General features: G+C 38.3%; 1 protein-coding gene across 3 annotated transcripts in view; it reads left to right on the top strand.

Moving 5' to 3' along the window:
- The window catches only part of ZNF385B (zinc finger protein 385B), a 420,705-nt gene that overhangs the window by 86,852 nt on the left and 317,069 nt on the right, over nucleotides 1-16,784 (top strand). For all 3 annotated transcript variants that reach the window (XM_054679159.1, XM_009443824.3, XM_009443823.4), the window contains exons 2-3: nucleotides 6,851-7,002; nucleotides 7,716-8,015. In XM_054679159.1, coding sequence (XP_054535134.1) covers nucleotides 7,962-8,015 — 54 coding nt within the window. In that variant the 5' untranslated portion in view covers nucleotides 6,851-7,002; nucleotides 7,716-7,961. The remainder of the gene's footprint in view (nucleotides 1-6,850; nucleotides 7,003-7,715; nucleotides 8,016-16,784) is intronic.

Here is a 16,784-nt window from a genome sequence, read left to right as displayed (position 1 = left end):
GTCCATAGTTATTTAGCTAGTGCTACATTTAGCTGTCAATTTATTTTTCTATTTAACTAATTAATAATTTTTGTAATTGTTTTTTCATGAAATTAATAGCTTTCATGTTAATTCTTGTGACATTTTATGTTTGTAAGAAGAAATATTTTTCCTTCTACTGATAGAGTCTCAATGTCATAAGCATAAATTAGTACTTTCAATTCTAGTTTTATCTGAAATACACATATACAATTGATATTCTTGCATTAAAAATAAAATCCATTCCTTGTTCTCATTATTGACATCATTACGCTATTTGTATATGATCATAACTTGAGATACTTTGATGATGAAGTATGCCAGAAAAGATACTGATTTACATAGACATTGAACAGTTGGGTCTTCTGAAGGCCAGGAACAAATTAACTATCAGCTTTTGGCTGAAGCTGAACTGTAGCTGAATTAATCATAGCACTTATTTTATTTTGTCAAAGATTTATGGAGAACCTTATAAGTGCTAGACATCTGATTGGCTTTGGATCTACAATAATAAGTGAGAATAAAGTAACCTTATCTTCTTTACATTTAGGTAACATAAATGTCCCAGCCTGTTTGCCCATCATATTACCTAATTCAAAAAATAGTTCAAATATCTCCCTACTAGCTGCAAGAATTCCAATGTTTTATCAGTTTTCCCACCCTGAACATTTTTTGAGCCCCTGAGATATCCCAAGTCAGTTGTTGTTCAACATCTTAACCAGCTGTGTAGCTTTGGACCACTGCCTTCCTTGTCGTTGGTCACCAGCATCCCTCAGCCCATTGCTCCTACTGTCCCATATATGGCTTTCACCCCAGATGCCATCCCAGACTCTTGCACAATTCCCCCACTAATAGGAAGACCAACTGTGATGTTTGCATGACTTCACTGATGATTTGAAGATTTTTTTAAAAGGTGCGGGATGTTATACAAGAGGATAATTCAACAATTGTAAATAGATATGGGGGTTCCCTGAGTTCATGGACTAAAACCCTCCTTAGGTGTTTTGTATTGTGCAAAGTCTTCTCTGCCCAGTCTCAGGCCTGTCACCCCATTTCAAGGGTCAGCTTACCCTTCCACAGCAGGAATGCCTGGAACAAGATTCACATGTCTAGATCCTAGGCCTCCTGTTCCCTCAGGCCCAGAGACAGTCACAGTCTCATACCTCTCAGTGTCCATTTCCTGCCCCCTGTCAATCTTCTGGTAAGACTGACAGTGAAAACATCTCTTCCTTCTCGCACCCATCCACAGAGGTGTGATCTTTCTCTTTAGTTCTTAGGATAATTCAGAACAACATCACTGCTTTCTTCAAAGTTGGGTTTATTCAATCAGGAATGACCCCAAATATGAGGTTCATGCAATATAGTCCAGTTCGAGCTTCAACAGTTCCAGGCTGTTCTTTCAGAGGTAAGATGTGGTCATGTTCTTGCAGCTTCCAGTCTCCACTGATCTCCTGTAGTTAACTACTTGAACACATTCATCTCCCAGTATCTAACAAAAACTTTCAGGGACGATACAATTTAAATCCACTTGCAGGAAAGAAATATTTTATGAAAGAAAAGATAATTTGCAGAGAAGCCGCTGTGTCACAGTGAAGACAACCTTTCATATGATTGTGGAAAGCAGATTAAGTTCCTTGGAGCTATATTATCTCCAGAGTCTCCATTACAGAATAGAGTCTATGCTTTACCTTCACATAATACGAAGATCCTCTAAGATGCTTTTTCCAAAATAAAGAAGCAGTGTGCCTCCAAAGCTGAGTTCAAAATTTTTCCCCAAGGGAAACAAACTGCTAGAAACATTTAAATGTCAGTTTTTCTGACTCAGCCATTGATGTCAAATAATCCCAATCTCTTGGGATTCACACTAGACCAGAGCACCCCCATTAAAATCTATTTCACTAGCACTCAATAAAGTGCCAGTAAGTACTTGGGGAAAAAAATGAGACCAATGAACTGTCTAGTGAAATCAATTGCTAAGGAATAATTTCATTCCAATGTAAGAAGTTCAAAGTATTTTGGGGACTGTTATGCAGAGAGTTCTCCACAGTCACTCTCCTAAACAATGAGTAGCAGAAGGATTGCCTCTTCTGGTTTATTACAAGCTTTTTATTTTTTAAGGTTCTTAATTTTATACATTTCTTTAACCATAGGGCCAAGTATAGCATATTGTCTATAATCAGTGTTTAATAAATGATTAGTTGAATTGGATCAAATATAGCCTTCCATATCTGAATCCTATTATGAAATATACCAAAACATTCAATGAAATGAACCCTCTCTACTGACCTCTTAGTTTTCTCTGAAACTCTATTTTGGGGAAAGGAATTGTGTATAGTCTGGTACTCAGAACTCAACTTTTTGCCTCCCTTTGCAGTAGAAGATCAGGAGGCAGTACCAGGCATTTCAACATAGTTAAATGGGTAAAAAGCAATGCCAGAGCCCTATATCTTCTCCATCTATGTCTTTTAATCTTCACAAAGTATTCCCCAAACTTTCCCACAATACCCAGTGTTCCATTTCCTCAGAAAGTTGGTTGCAGGAAAGGGCTAATGTCACATGGATGCTGACACAATATACCCATGTTTTGTCAGAATTTGAACTTTAAGCCTTATTTTTAATTACAAGATGAAAGACTGTCCTAAACAGTTGGGATTTTAGTTTGCAGATGAGTGATGATACTTTTTCCTTGGGGAGCACACCGTTATTACCATTCCTAATCTCAAAATGCAAACAGCTGTGTGCTTAGCCCACATACAAGCTAAAATAATTAGAAAACATTGACCTTGGCTGGGTGCGGTGGCTCACACTTGTAATCCCAGCACTTTGGGAGGCTGAGGCAGGTGGATCACAAGGTCAGGAGATCAAGACCATCCTGGCCAACATTGAAACCCTGTCTCTACTAAAAATACAAAAATTAGCTGGGCGTGGTGGTGTGCCCCTGTAGTCCCAGTTACTCAGGAGGCTGAGGCAGGAGAATTGCTTGAACCCAGGAGGCAGAGGTTGCAATGAGCCAAGATGGCACCACTACACTCCAGCCTGGGCGACAGAGCGAGACTCCGTCTCAAAACAAACAGAAAAAAAGAAAACATTGACCTTGGTTACTGTGTTCACAACCAGTGCTACACACGTATACACCCATGCCCATACCACACACATATTACACATGCCACATATACCACACACACACACCCTCCACTATACCCACATGTCCCCTACACTCCCCATACATCCCACACACAAACCAACACACACTACATATACTACATACCCCATGCACACCACATTCATACACATCACAGTCACATATACCATACACAAACCACACACATATCACACACACTCCACACCTATACACCCCCGCACATACCACACACACCCCACATGCAAACCACACATCACACGTACCACAGACCACAAACACATAAAGCACATATACACACACATCACACTCACCTCCCATCCCGCTCACCTTACACCCTCCCACACAAATACAGCCATTCATTTATTCAGCCAACATTTATTAAGTGCCTATTTTATACAAAACACAATCTTAGATGCTGAGGATACAAAGATGAATAAAACATAGTTTTTATACTCAAGGAGCTTGAAAACTAGCAAGGGAGGAAAATGTATACCTTTCCAAAGAATTTATTGTACTTTGTTGTAATTTCTTGTTTTCTCCTCTGTATTTCTCATTGGATTGTTTCGTCCCCTGAGACATCTCCTTGATCGTGTTCACTGTTTTCTCCCTGGCGTCTTGCCCTCTGCCTACCTATTCTGTAACAATATACTGAAATGAGTGAGTCAATAAGTAAAACCATATATATGTCATAAAACTATATAAATAATTAAACCAATAATATAAGAATTGTGTGTTGTGCTAACTTTGTGAACACAATGCCTCAGGAGTGCAGAGGTGAGAAGAGACTCGAGCAAGGGAGCATCACGAGGACATCAGGAAAAGTGGGGAGGAAGGAAACTGCCATCTTGGAATTGGCAATTAGAAGTGTTTATAGTGACTTTGCAAAGACAAGCACTACCTGTGGAAAGAAGTTGCAAGCCAAGTTGTTAGGGGTTAAGGAATGAATGGGAAGTGGATAAAACCGATTGACTTGAGTTGAGAAATGAGCCTTTTCACACTTACATAGAAGGGAGGCAGTCTCTTGTTCTCCATCTGATGTGGCCACTCTTGAGTCAAAGAATGTATTGCTGTACATATGCAACAGAGATGTCTTTACCTCTGGATCAGTTTCCTTTTTTTTTCAAATTATTATAGAAAACAATTGGATAACAATGCAGGTCAGGGAAAATCCTAGGGAAAGTTGTAACATTGGAAAATTTCCTGACGGATTGCATCCTAGTGATTTAAAATCACTCCTGTGGAAATTCCCTGACTGTCCAGTTTGAATTCATCAGCTCTTTCCTCCAAAAGCAGCAACTCAAGGACCAACATTTTCTCATTCTTTTGCCTGCACTAAAATGTCTTATTCTCTTATGAATGTTAAGTTGTTGGTCATCTAATCTGGTAAAATAATACAAAAAAAGCATAGAGTTTTTGGTTCAGTTGTCCTGACTTTTCTTACACTCATTCCTGGCAGTCCAAAGCACAGTGCTGCCCACTGCTCTGTTTAAAATCAGACACCCCCGAAGGTCCTTCTCTCCCACTCAAGTGAAACATGTAATTAAGATAGTCTGATGAAAAACTTTAAAATAGAAAGTGAGATTTTTCTCTCTTCTTCCATTTAAACTCACTGTTACTTTCCCCTTAGCAAGAAAGCTGACATTATAAATGTTATCACATTCACACATATTATAAGCCTAGAAATTATATCATCTCAGGCCAAAAGTGGATGCTGAGACTCTGATATCTTGCCTCTCTGCCACCTCTAGGTCATTTTCCCAAGACCTCTGCAGCTAAATATACTTTGGTTGCAAGTGGCTGTTAACAGAAGCTGATCTTATTTTTCCCCTGAGAAAGAGGGAAGTGTGAAGCCAGAACTAGGACTAATAAATTGGGATTTGGTGAACAGAATGCATACCCCACCCCCAGGCATTGGGTCTTTTCTAGAGTGGCCCATGAATGCGGTGTTGGAGGTTTGGGAGACCACTTGTGAGAATAACTCTTGGAGAAGGTAAAATAGGGTTGAAAAGTTATGGAGGATGCTGGTACTCTGAAGAGGTTACAGAATTCTAGAAGAGCCATTTATTTTATATGGAAGATATCTTTCTTCCTACTTAAAATATGTATATTTAAATAAATCAAGAGTAGAATAATTTCCAGGATAAATGGCAATCATAAAAGCACAGGTAACATGGCTTTATTTTTAATAAGGTAATGCAAACAAAAAAGTCATAGGAACATTATAATGTGTGTCTTATGTCTATGAAATACCATGTGTTAATCTGCCATATGGACAAGCCTGGGCACCTCCAGGTTAAATTTTCAGATGAAAGTGTCAACAGTTCTCCTCTGAGTCAAGGATCTTGCTTGCTTGAGTTGAAATATAAGCTTAGGTTTCAATGATTGAGTACGATGGTGCCTGGCCTCGTTCTGCAAGGTTAAACGTTATTGGCTTTTCTTATGTTTCACAGTGGATTAGTTTTCTAGACAGTGCAAAATGTTAGTAATGAGCTTATTTTAAAAATCACTTACTTATTTCAACTAATTCTTATGATATGTTTTAATATTTTAAGAGAAGATATAGATATTTGAACATAACTAATATGGCACTGATATTTTCTTAAGTTGTATGAGAAAAGTGACTTTGTGATAACATAATATCTTAGGTTTAAAGAATAAAAGCAAAAATATTTATGTGCAGTTCAAACCCCATTTCAATTATAGCTGAATTATTTTCTGTAGTTTAGCTACAGGAACTGCTTAAACCTGATTTCTGCATAGTTTGAGCAGATTTTAAGGCAGGAGCTAAAAGGAATAGATTGACTTGGAAAAGTTTGTGTAAGAGAGTTCTTTAAAATGGCATTATCAGGTTAAAGTATTAAAAGGGACAAGTAGGTTTTGCATATCAAAATTAACAGTGTTCAGACAACCTTCACAATTGGATGTATGGGTATAAACAAGGAGATTTTTTGGCATACTATACATTAGAATCAATATCTGGTTTTATGGTCTGGGTATAAACAAGGAGATTTTTTGGCATACTATACATTAGAATCAATATCTGGTTTTATGGTCATACCTTTTCCGAAGTTTAAACATCCTGCTTGTGAACACTCCAGATAGGGTCTTGTCTCTAGTAGCTCCTTCCTTTTCTTAGAGCTCTGAGACAACTTGGATCAAAAGGACTGTTGAAAGCCAGTACCTTGCGTTCCCCCTGAGTTTGTTCTATAAGAAGTCCCTTACAAGCCATGATCCTTCCTTCATATAAACCCTTCATCTCTTATGGCACAGCACTGCCACCTCAGCCATTCTTTCTCACACATACCCCTTTCCCTTAATTTTTGCCAAATTCCCCTCCCCTTTCTTTTTGGGAAGTGTCTTTTTATTTATTCGAATTGTAAACCAAAATATTGTTATAATCCCACTGATAATTTTGAAAATGCTGGTATTCCTGGTATTAACTAAAATGAAAAATTACATAAAATGGCACTGAAAAAAATAAAATGGCAAGGCAATCTTCATCAACCAAGGGTCTCAAAGTACTGAAAATCCCTTTCGAATCTTCCCTTAGTTTATAATCTACCTCTGTACTCTTATCTAAACAAATGAAGAAAACATCAACACTTAAAAATATAAAAAATTATTTCTTATTCTATTTCATTCTTTTTCAATTACCAGTTTACTAAAATTTTATATTATTTTGTATTTCAGATGTTCTACATTTCAACTCCATCAAATATTAAATTGATGTTTATGGGCTAAACTGGAAACCGAAAAACAATTTGTTTCACTACAAGAATAAGAAAATATGTCCAAATTCCTGTCAGCTGACTTATAAAGGGACTTTTAGAACACAACCCAATGTAAGTTGCAGACATACAGTATTTTGTTCTTTGTTACCTGCCCTGCAGTTAAGGCATGTATCTGTTTGTATATGCCTAGGTGTATGCTGATTGTATATATATTTGTGTCTACACATGAATATTTTCACAATTTCAGATTCATAACATCATTTATTCCTTTCTTCAATAAAATTTGAATGCCTATTATGTAAAAGGTGCAGTTGTAGGCCTAAGGGATATCCAGAGACGAGGTGACTGTCCTCATAGAGCTCATACTGTAATGGGGAGACAGACATAAGCCAAGTAATTGCACAATTGCCTAAGAAATGCATACTCTGATAGGTGTCACATAGCACTATGTGAGCCTATAACCAGATCTTGCCTTGTGTCCAGGGTCAGAAAGGGTTTCATGAGGAAGGTAATTTGCCAGCTGAGATCTCATGGGTGGGAAGTTAAGAGAGTAAAGAGGGTGGGAGGTGATGGGAAGAGGGACAAGGATGGGGTATAAAGTGCTCCAGGTGAAAGGAACTTCTGTTCAAAAACCCCCAGGCACAAGGAACTCACGTTCAAAGACCATACTTGCTTACTTAGGTACTTTTGATGATTTTTTTTTCTAGTAGTAACCACTGGGTAGCTGGGCAACTTTTAGCTTAAACAAACGCTTAAAGATTAATTGTAATCATACTAGAAAATAAGGCATATATCATTTCAGAAGCACTTGTTTTGTTTTTCAGGCATGAGGTACTCCTTAAGCCCTGACAACCATCTTGAAGATGGAATCATGAATATGGCAAATTTTCTACGGGGCTTTGAAGAAAAGGGGATAAAGAACGACAGGCCTGAGGACCAGTTGAGCAAAGAGAAAAAGAAAATTCTTTTCTCCTTCTGTGAGGTGTGCAACATCCAGCTGAACTCTGCAGCCCAGGCTCAGGTGCATTCCAACGGCAAATCCCACCGCAAACGAGTGAAGCAGCTGAGTGATGGGCAGCCCCCACCACCCGCCCAAGCCAGCCCCAGCAGCAACAGCAGCACAGGTAGGAGGCAGGGTCCCGGGTTCCATGTGCTGCGGGGAGAGATGGTCCTGGTCTGGAAAATGAAGGATTTAGAACAAGACTTAATTTTTACCTTAAAACTGGGCTACCATGATAACATGTACTCCTTCTCCTACAGGTAAAATACATGAGCTGTTTGTCACCTCTCGAAATATTTGTTACACCCACTGACATACACACTGGCACACACACATACACACATATGCACAATTTGTATATGGGGCCAGAGACTTCCTGTATCCTCACAATGTGTGAACACTTCTGAATGTATTTTGAAATGTGTTTAAAATGCATCAGTGATGTCATTTTTTCCCTCTCTTAAAATTAGCTTTCCTGGGTTTCCTTTATCTGCTTTCTATTGGGTGGCATACCACTTGATAGTATATAAAAAGCTACAGCTTTATTTATAACATCCTGTGATGCAGGAGAGGAACATTAATCTTGCATGTTAAACTTGTCATATTCTTTTAGAGTTGCCAGCAGTGTGCTGGGTGTTCTAACAATAGGAACAGGCATTGCCAAAACCAACAAGGCTTCCCTCTGAAATCCAGCACCATCATCCATCGCTTTCACTTGCCTCTCACCCTTTCCTTGTGGGCTGGATAGAAGCAGAAGCTCAGGAATTTTTGCATTTCTGCCTCTGCCCTGAATTCTAAACAATCTTTCAAATCCTTTATCTTATCCTTGGGCAGCCCCTCCTCTTCCACATTGCTGGTCACTGGGTATCTTCACTGTGACAGAATTAAAGAAAAATGTGAAATTTATTGTTATCCATGGTGAAGATTTCTACAAAAGACAGTCTTCCTCCCAAGGTTTGAGGTGGGAGGCCAAGATAAGCCTCCTCCGAAATGTGGGGGAAGAGCTCCAAATTCTACTCTAGCAAGGGTTTGCTCTGTAATGAGGCCCCAGCTTGAAGTGAGATGACACAGAGAAAACATTTGTTGGAATTTCACTCAGTGCTGTTACATGGTTCTTGGTGTGTTGTAAATAAATTATTTTTATATTTCAAGCCAAATCTAACTACTTTTTACTCAGTTGATGATTTAATTTCATTAAATTGTTTTCTTAAGTCAATATTTAACATGCTGTGAAAGAAAGTAAAGGGGCTTACAGCATTTAAGGTACACACTTATAATAGTAGAAAAATTATTTTTCCATTTTCTATTTATTATAATTATTCCAAGGTGTATTCATTTACCTATAGTTATATATTAAAAATATAGTTAATGTTATGGCCGGGCGCAGTGGCTCACGCCTGTAATCCCAGCACTTTGGGAGGCCAAGGCAGGCAGATCGCTTGAGGTCAGGAGTTCAAGACCCGCCTGGGCAACATGGTGAAACCCTGTATCTACTAAAATTACAAAAATTAGTCAGGTGTGGTGGCACACACCTGTAATCCCAGCTACTCAGGAGTCTGAGGCAGGAAAATCGCTTGAACCCAGGAGGTAGAGGTTGCATTGAGCCGAGATCACGCCACTGTGCTCCAGCCTGGGCAACAGAGCGAGACTCCATCTCAAAAAGCAAAATATATATATAAAATTTATAATATTATATTATTAATAATATTATATATATATTTAGTGTTAGGTTCAAAACTGATACCTAAGTTAGAGCACACATAGCCTGAGTAAAAGTTTGAATTACATCTGTTATGGTGTAAATGTCTATAAATACCATAGTCATTAAAAATTATATTTCTGAAGAATATCTCATGATAGGGGAAATTGTCCATGATATAATGCTAAGTGAAACAGCAGGAACTAAAGCGGAATATACCTAGTGCTATCATGTGGCATGCGTACACTATCTACTGTTTAGAGTCTCCACTGAATGAGGTTCAAGCCTGACATCATTTCATTTTTTTTGGTCACTTTCCTCACTTTTGATCTATCAAATTTGTGTTTCCTGCTGGGTAGCAACTCTCTTAACACTCTCTCAACTCATAACTTCTCACTTTTGTATATTCAGAAAGATTCTTTGATTTAGAAGATTCAGTTCTATTTATAAAAACATCATTTTATTGCCAAATTAAGATTTGTCTAGATGGACTCTAGAACTTAGAATGGAGGGCTGGGCACATGAGCTTCTACCCTCCCCCTGCCTCAGCCTGCTCTTCAGCCTAGTGGTGGGAAACCATAGAAGGATAGAAAGGCGGAGGTTTACCTTACCTTACGGCCTCTGCAAGGTGGCAATGCTGTTCTTAATTGATGACTACTATTTTGGCTGTCTCTGTGGGTCATACATCCTCTTAACAGACCCTGTGGATGAAGGGATCCCCCAGATGGTCCCTTAGGCATTGAGAATCCCTTGTGAGATAGCTGCATCTTCCAGCTTACTCATAGTTGTTAGCAGAAGCCTTCATTCCTTGACTGTATGTGCCTCTTTCTTCCACACTGTGTTAGTCCTGGCAAGATTGTGTCGTCTGTTCTCATATGCCTCAATGCTTGGGGATTGAGGTCAGAATCTATCTGAGAATGAACATTCCTCTTGAAAACCTGGAACTGCTGGGGCCCAGGCAAGTACAGGTGGAGTGGACTGCGGGGGGCTTTTCTTTCCTGCTCAGGTAACACAGGGGAGGCTGGCAAGCCCACTGACAAAGCAAGCGCCTAAATAAGAAACAAAATGCCAGTCTTCCTTTTTTGCCCATCACTTGGCTTCAGAGAATATTATGGGTTGAATTGTGTTTCTTCACACACACACAAAAATATATTGGAATTCTAACCCCCAGTACCTCAGAATATGACCTTATTTAGAGCTAGGGTCTTTACAGAGGTAATTAAGTTAAAATGAAGTCATTAGGGTGGGCTGTAATCCAATATGACTGATAACCTTATGAAAAAACGGAAATTCGGACACAGAGACAGATATGCACAGAGAGGGAAGATGATGTGAGAAGAGATACAGGGAGAAGACAGCCATCTACAAGCCAAGGAGAGAGCCCTAGAATAGATCCTTCCCTCACAGCCCTCAGAAGGAACCAACCCAAGTAACACATTGATTTTTTATACTTCTAGCCTCTCGAACTATAAGATGATAAATTTCTGTTGTGTAAGCCACTAGTTTGTAGTACTTTGTTACAACAGCCCCAGAGAACAAACACAGGGAAGAAAATCGAAGCCCATTTCATGCCCACAGAGAAAAATATGTGGTAGTAGATATTCTTCCCAAGAACTGTTAATTTAAGAGGTGACTTCCCCTCTTCTGGGTCGGTTTTATAGTGTTGGAGTTGGCATCGATGGGAATTGCGTCCACAGGGTGATGGTTGAGACTTGTTTCTAGTAATAAAAGGTGGCTGACCCCTAACCACTGGAAGTTCTTCTGCCAAATTTAGTATTCAGGGTATTTACAGAACTTTTAGATCTGAGCTTTAGAACAACAGGAAGATTCTTAGAGTGTACCTGAAACCAGTCTGCTGTGTGTGTGTGTGTGTGTGTGTGTGATCAGTGTACCAAAGTGAGCAAGGGACTTGTGATAAGTAGCAGCAAAATCCTTTTCCCAGCAGTGTCTCCCTAGCCAAATGTTTTATGAATACTCTGGGCGGTGAAAGAGAGACTCAAAGGGGAAGCAAAAAGAGCTGAGGTAACTTAGTTTGCATATAAAAGATCCCTAATGCTTTCCCCATCCAGTTCCAAGGGGTAAGTGGAAATAACAGAAACCGCAGATGGGTCTTGGCTTCCAGAAAGGAAAAAGTAGTTGTGAGTTTCTGTGTCTCACAGGGTCCACAAAGGCAGTAAGATCCTGGTGTTCCTGGCCCCTAGCAAGGGTGGGCAGATGGACCTGAGGCTGTCTCATAATTTCTTATGGGCTTAGGGAGTACAGAAGCTGCTGGTTGAACCTGGGAACCACAGGGACATAGTCTTTTCTGTTAGACTGGGACAGTGGCAGGACAATGTTTTACATGTACCACAGCAAAGAAATACCTCACAGTTCCTGCATGAACTAATGACTAAATATCATACAGAAATAAACATGCCTCAGCAGATGTCCATGTGCAGAAGTGACAGCCAGGCCATAAACACTCCTACCTGAGCCCTGGAACCATGTAAGCCCATAAGTACCCTCCTCAACCCACCCCAAATCTGGATGCAACTCTGGGGAAAGTCACTCCATACTGCCTGAAATTAAATATCTATCATCACATGAGTTGGAGTTTGTACTAGGCAGCATAAATTATCATTAGCAGGTTTATACTTAAATATTGGCTAAAGGAAATTTTTCAACTAGAAAGGAAATGAAAATGAATCTTGGAGCTTTGAGAAGTAAAGAAGAAAGAACAATGGAAAGAATAGAAATATGGTACATAATAAACTACCTGTAGTAGGGTTCTCCAGAGAAGCAGAACCAGTAGGAGAAAGGAATTAGCTCACACAATTATGGAGGCCTCCAATTTTCAAGATCTGTAGGAAATCTGAAGACCCAGGACAGCCAATGGTGTTATTCCAGCATAAGTCCAAAAAACATGAGATTCAGAAGAATTGATGGTATAGTTCTAGTCTGAGGACTGGCTGGCTCAAGACCCAAGAGGAGCTGATGTTTCAATTTGAGTCTGAAGGCAGGAAAAGAAACTAATGTCACAGGTGGAAGGCAGTGAGGCAGGAAGAAATACGCAGAATAATGTGTAACCAAATATCTGAACATCCAGTGACCCAGTCAAGTTGACACATAAAATTAATCTTTACATTATCATTTTCTTCATGAGTTTTGTAAATCATATTTGATGACTGAAACAAAATATAATCATCTGATGCTAAAAACAATGATATTTGAAAGTAGGGAAGTTAAATGCTGATACCAATAAATTGTCTGCCATGAGTCACATGTGTATATCATTATAATATTAATGGCAACCACTATGAAACCTATACAAAGAGATACAACCAAAATATAAATAAATAAAGATGGAGTCCTAAAAAGTGTTCAAGTAAACCACAGGACAGAAAGAAGAGAGAAACAGAGGACCAAGAAGCAAAGGAAAAAACAGAAAGCAAATAATAAAATGTCAAACTTAAAGGCTAACATCAATAATTACTTTAAGTGTAAATAGCCTAAATAAACCAACTTTAAGTGTAAATAGCCTAAATAAACCAATCAAAAGAAAAAATGCATTAAAAAAAATAACCCAACTATATGCTGCTTACAAGAAACTCACTTCAAAATCAATAAGAGGTATGTTGAAAGTAAAAGGATGGAAAAGAATATATCATGCAAACAGTAATTTAAAAAATAAAGTCAGGGGTAGCTATATTAATATCTGATGAAGTAGGGAGTAAAGAAATTTACTAGGGACAGAGTGAGACATTATGTACTGATAAGATATTCAACTCACCAGGAAGACCTAATGATCCTAAATGTTCATGCACCAGACAACGGAGCCTCAAAATACATGAAGCAAAAACTGATAGGGCAGAAAAAAGAAATGGATAAATTTACAATTGCAGTTGGGGACCTACTCTCAGCAACTGATAGGATTATTAAACAAAATAAGCAAGAATATAGAGGATCTGAACAATATAATCAACTAAAAGGATCTAATTAATTTATATAGACCTCTACTCAATAACAGTAGAACACTATTTTTTCCAAGTGCCTATACAGCTATTCACAAAGGTAGACCATATATTGGACCATAACACAAACCTTAATGCATTTGAAGGAACTGTAATCATATACAATATTTTCTCTGACCATAATGAAATCAAGTAGAAATTAGTAGTAGAAAAACAACAGGAAAATTAAACAATATATTTCTTAAATAATCTATGAATCAAAGAAGAAGTCTCAAAGGAAAAACTAGATGAAAATTAAAGCACAACATAGTAAAATATGTGAGATGAAGCTAAAGCAGTGCTGAGCTGGAAATTTATAGCCTTAAATGCTTATATTTGAAATGAAACAAAGTTCTCAAATAAGTAAGTTCCCAACCAAGAAGCTAGAAAAGAATAGAAAAACCAAACCACAAGCAAATGGAAGGAAGAAAGTAATAAAGACCTAAACCAACAATCTGTGAAGTTGAAAATAGGAAAGCAATAGAGGAAAAGTCCATAAAACAAAAAGCTTATTCTTTAAGAAAGAAAAATCAATGAAATTTGTAAGCTTTTAGCAAGACTGATGAGTACAAGAAGAAAGAAGAAGATACCAATGAGATACATGATATTATGACACAGCTTGCAGCAATTAAAAATATAATAAGCAAATACTAAAAACTTGTGTTTATAAATTTGACAAGTGAGAAGGATGAACCAGTCCTTCAGAAACCACAAATAACTAAAATTCAACTAAAATAAAAATAGACTATCTGGGCCAGGTGTGGCAGCTCACGCCTGTAATCCCAGCACTTTGGGAGGCTGAGGTGGGCAGATCACTTGAGGTCAGGTGTTGATACCAGCCTGGTCAACATGGTGAAACTCCACCTCTATTAAAAATACAAAAATTTACCTAGCTTGGTGACAAGTGCCTGGATTCCCACCTATTCTGGAGGTTGAGACAGGAGAATCGCTGGAACCCAGGAGGCATAGGTTGTAGTGAGCCAAGATTGTGCCATTGCACTCCAGCCTGGGAGACAGAGCAAGACTCCATCTCAAATAAACATAAACATAAATTTAAAAGTAGACAATCTGAATAGGCCTATAGCCATCAAATAAGCGGAATTTATCATTACAAAGCACTTGAAAAACAAATTTCTGGATTCATATGGTTTCAGTGGAGAATTCTACCAAGGATTTTTTTAAACTAACACCAATTTTATACAGTTGCTTTCAGAAAATAAAAGAAGAGGAAACACTTCCCAACGTATTTTATGAGGCTAGTATTATCCTAATACCCAAATCAGACAACACATTATTTTTAGAAACCCTACAGAATAGTATCTCATAAACTTAGAGTAAAAAATTATCAACAAAATGTGAGCAAATTGAATCCAGCAATGTATGAAAAGAATTATATACCATAACTAAGTGGGATTTATTCCAGGTATGCAAAACTGGCTCACCATTTAAAAATTAATAATCTACCAACGGGCATGGTGGCTCACACCTGTAATCTTAGCACTTTGGGAGGCTGAAGTGGGCATAGCACCTGAGGGTCAGCAGTTTGAGACCAGCCTGGCCAACGTGGCAAAACCCCGTCTCTACTAAAAATATTAAAAAATTAGCTGGGCATAGTAGTGAGTGCCTGTAATCCCAGCTACTCAGGAGGCTGAGGCAGGAGAATCACTTGAACCTGGGAGGTGGAGGTTGCAGTGAGCCGAAATCACGCCACTGCACTCCAGCCTGGGCAACAGAGCAGGACTCCATCTCTAAAAACCAAAACCAAAACAAAAAAATCTACCATATCAACAAGCTAAAGAAGAGAAGTCACATGATCACATCCATTAATGCAGTAAAAGCATTTGAGAAAACCCAACACACATTTTCAGCAAGCTAGGAATAGAGGGAAACTACCTTGATTTAAAGAAGCATCTAAACAAAGCCTACAGGTAACATCATACTTAATGGTGAAAGACCGAATGTTTTTCTCCTAAGACCAAGAGCAGGGGAAGGATGTCCACTCTCAATTCTCTTATTCAAAATGGTGCTGGAAGTTCTAGCCATTATAATAAGGCAAGAAAAACAAATAAAAATAAAAGCCTGTAATCCCAGTACTTTGGGAGGCTGAGAAAAGAGGATCACTTGAGCCTAGGAGTTCAAGACCAGCCTGGGCAACACAACCTGTCTCTAAAAAGCAAAAAAAAAAAAAAAAAAAGAAAGAAAAAAAATGTTAGCCAGGCATGGTGGTGCACACCTGTAGTCCCAGCTACTCAGGAGGCTGTGGTGGGAGGATTGCTTGGGCTCAAGAGGTCGAGGCTGCAGTGAGCTGCAATCACACCACTGTAATCCAGACTGCATGACAGAGTGAGACCCTGTCTCAAAAAAAAAAAATCAATTGCATATTATATTTATATACTAAAAATGAACATATGGAAATCAAAATTTTAAAATGCAATACCATTTATAATCACTTCCTAATAAAATGAAGTACTTAGATATATACTTTAAAAAACATGTGTAGGATCTGTATGCTGAAAATTACAAAATGCTGAGAAAAGAAATAGAAGACCTAAATAAATGGAGAGACATACCACGTGTTTAGAAATCAGGATTAGAAAACTCAACAAGATTAAGATGCCAGTTCTCCTTAAACTGATCTATAATTTTCATGCAATTTCTATCAAAATCCCAGCAAGTTCTTTTTGTAGACATAGACAAGATTATGCTAACATTTATATGAAAAAGCACAGACCTTTTAGCTAGTTTAGCTACTAGCTAAAACTTGACAAAGAAGAAAAAAGGAGGGATCTCTCTACCCAATATTGAGGCTTACTATATGTTAAAGTAATCAAGACAGTGGTTTTATTGGAGAGAGAGAGAGAGATGAAAAAGACTAGAGAACCCAGACATAGATCCACACACACATACTCAATTGATTTTTTGATAAAGGTACAAAAGCAAGTCAATGGAGAAAGAATACCTTTTCAACAAATGGTCCTGGAGTAATTGAACAGCTATAGGCAACAAAACAAACAAACTTAGGCCTAAATTCTGACACCATATAAAAAGATTAACTCAAAGTGAATTATAGATTTAAATGTAAAAAACATAAAAATTTAAAACTTCTGGTGGCTGCCCTAGAATTCCTGGGCTTGTGGCTGCATCACTCCAGTCTCTGCTTCTGTTTTCACAACATCTTCTGCTCTGTGTGTCTATGTCTTTTCTT

This window comes from Pan troglodytes, chromosome 13 (genome assembly GCF_028858775.2).
Source record: "Pan troglodytes isolate AG18354 chromosome 13, NHGRI_mPanTro3-v2.0_pri, whole genome shotgun sequence".
Taxonomy (NCBI): domain Eukaryota; kingdom Metazoa; phylum Chordata; class Mammalia; order Primates; family Hominidae; genus Pan; species Pan troglodytes.
This window is presented reverse-complemented; position numbering and strand designations above follow the sequence as displayed.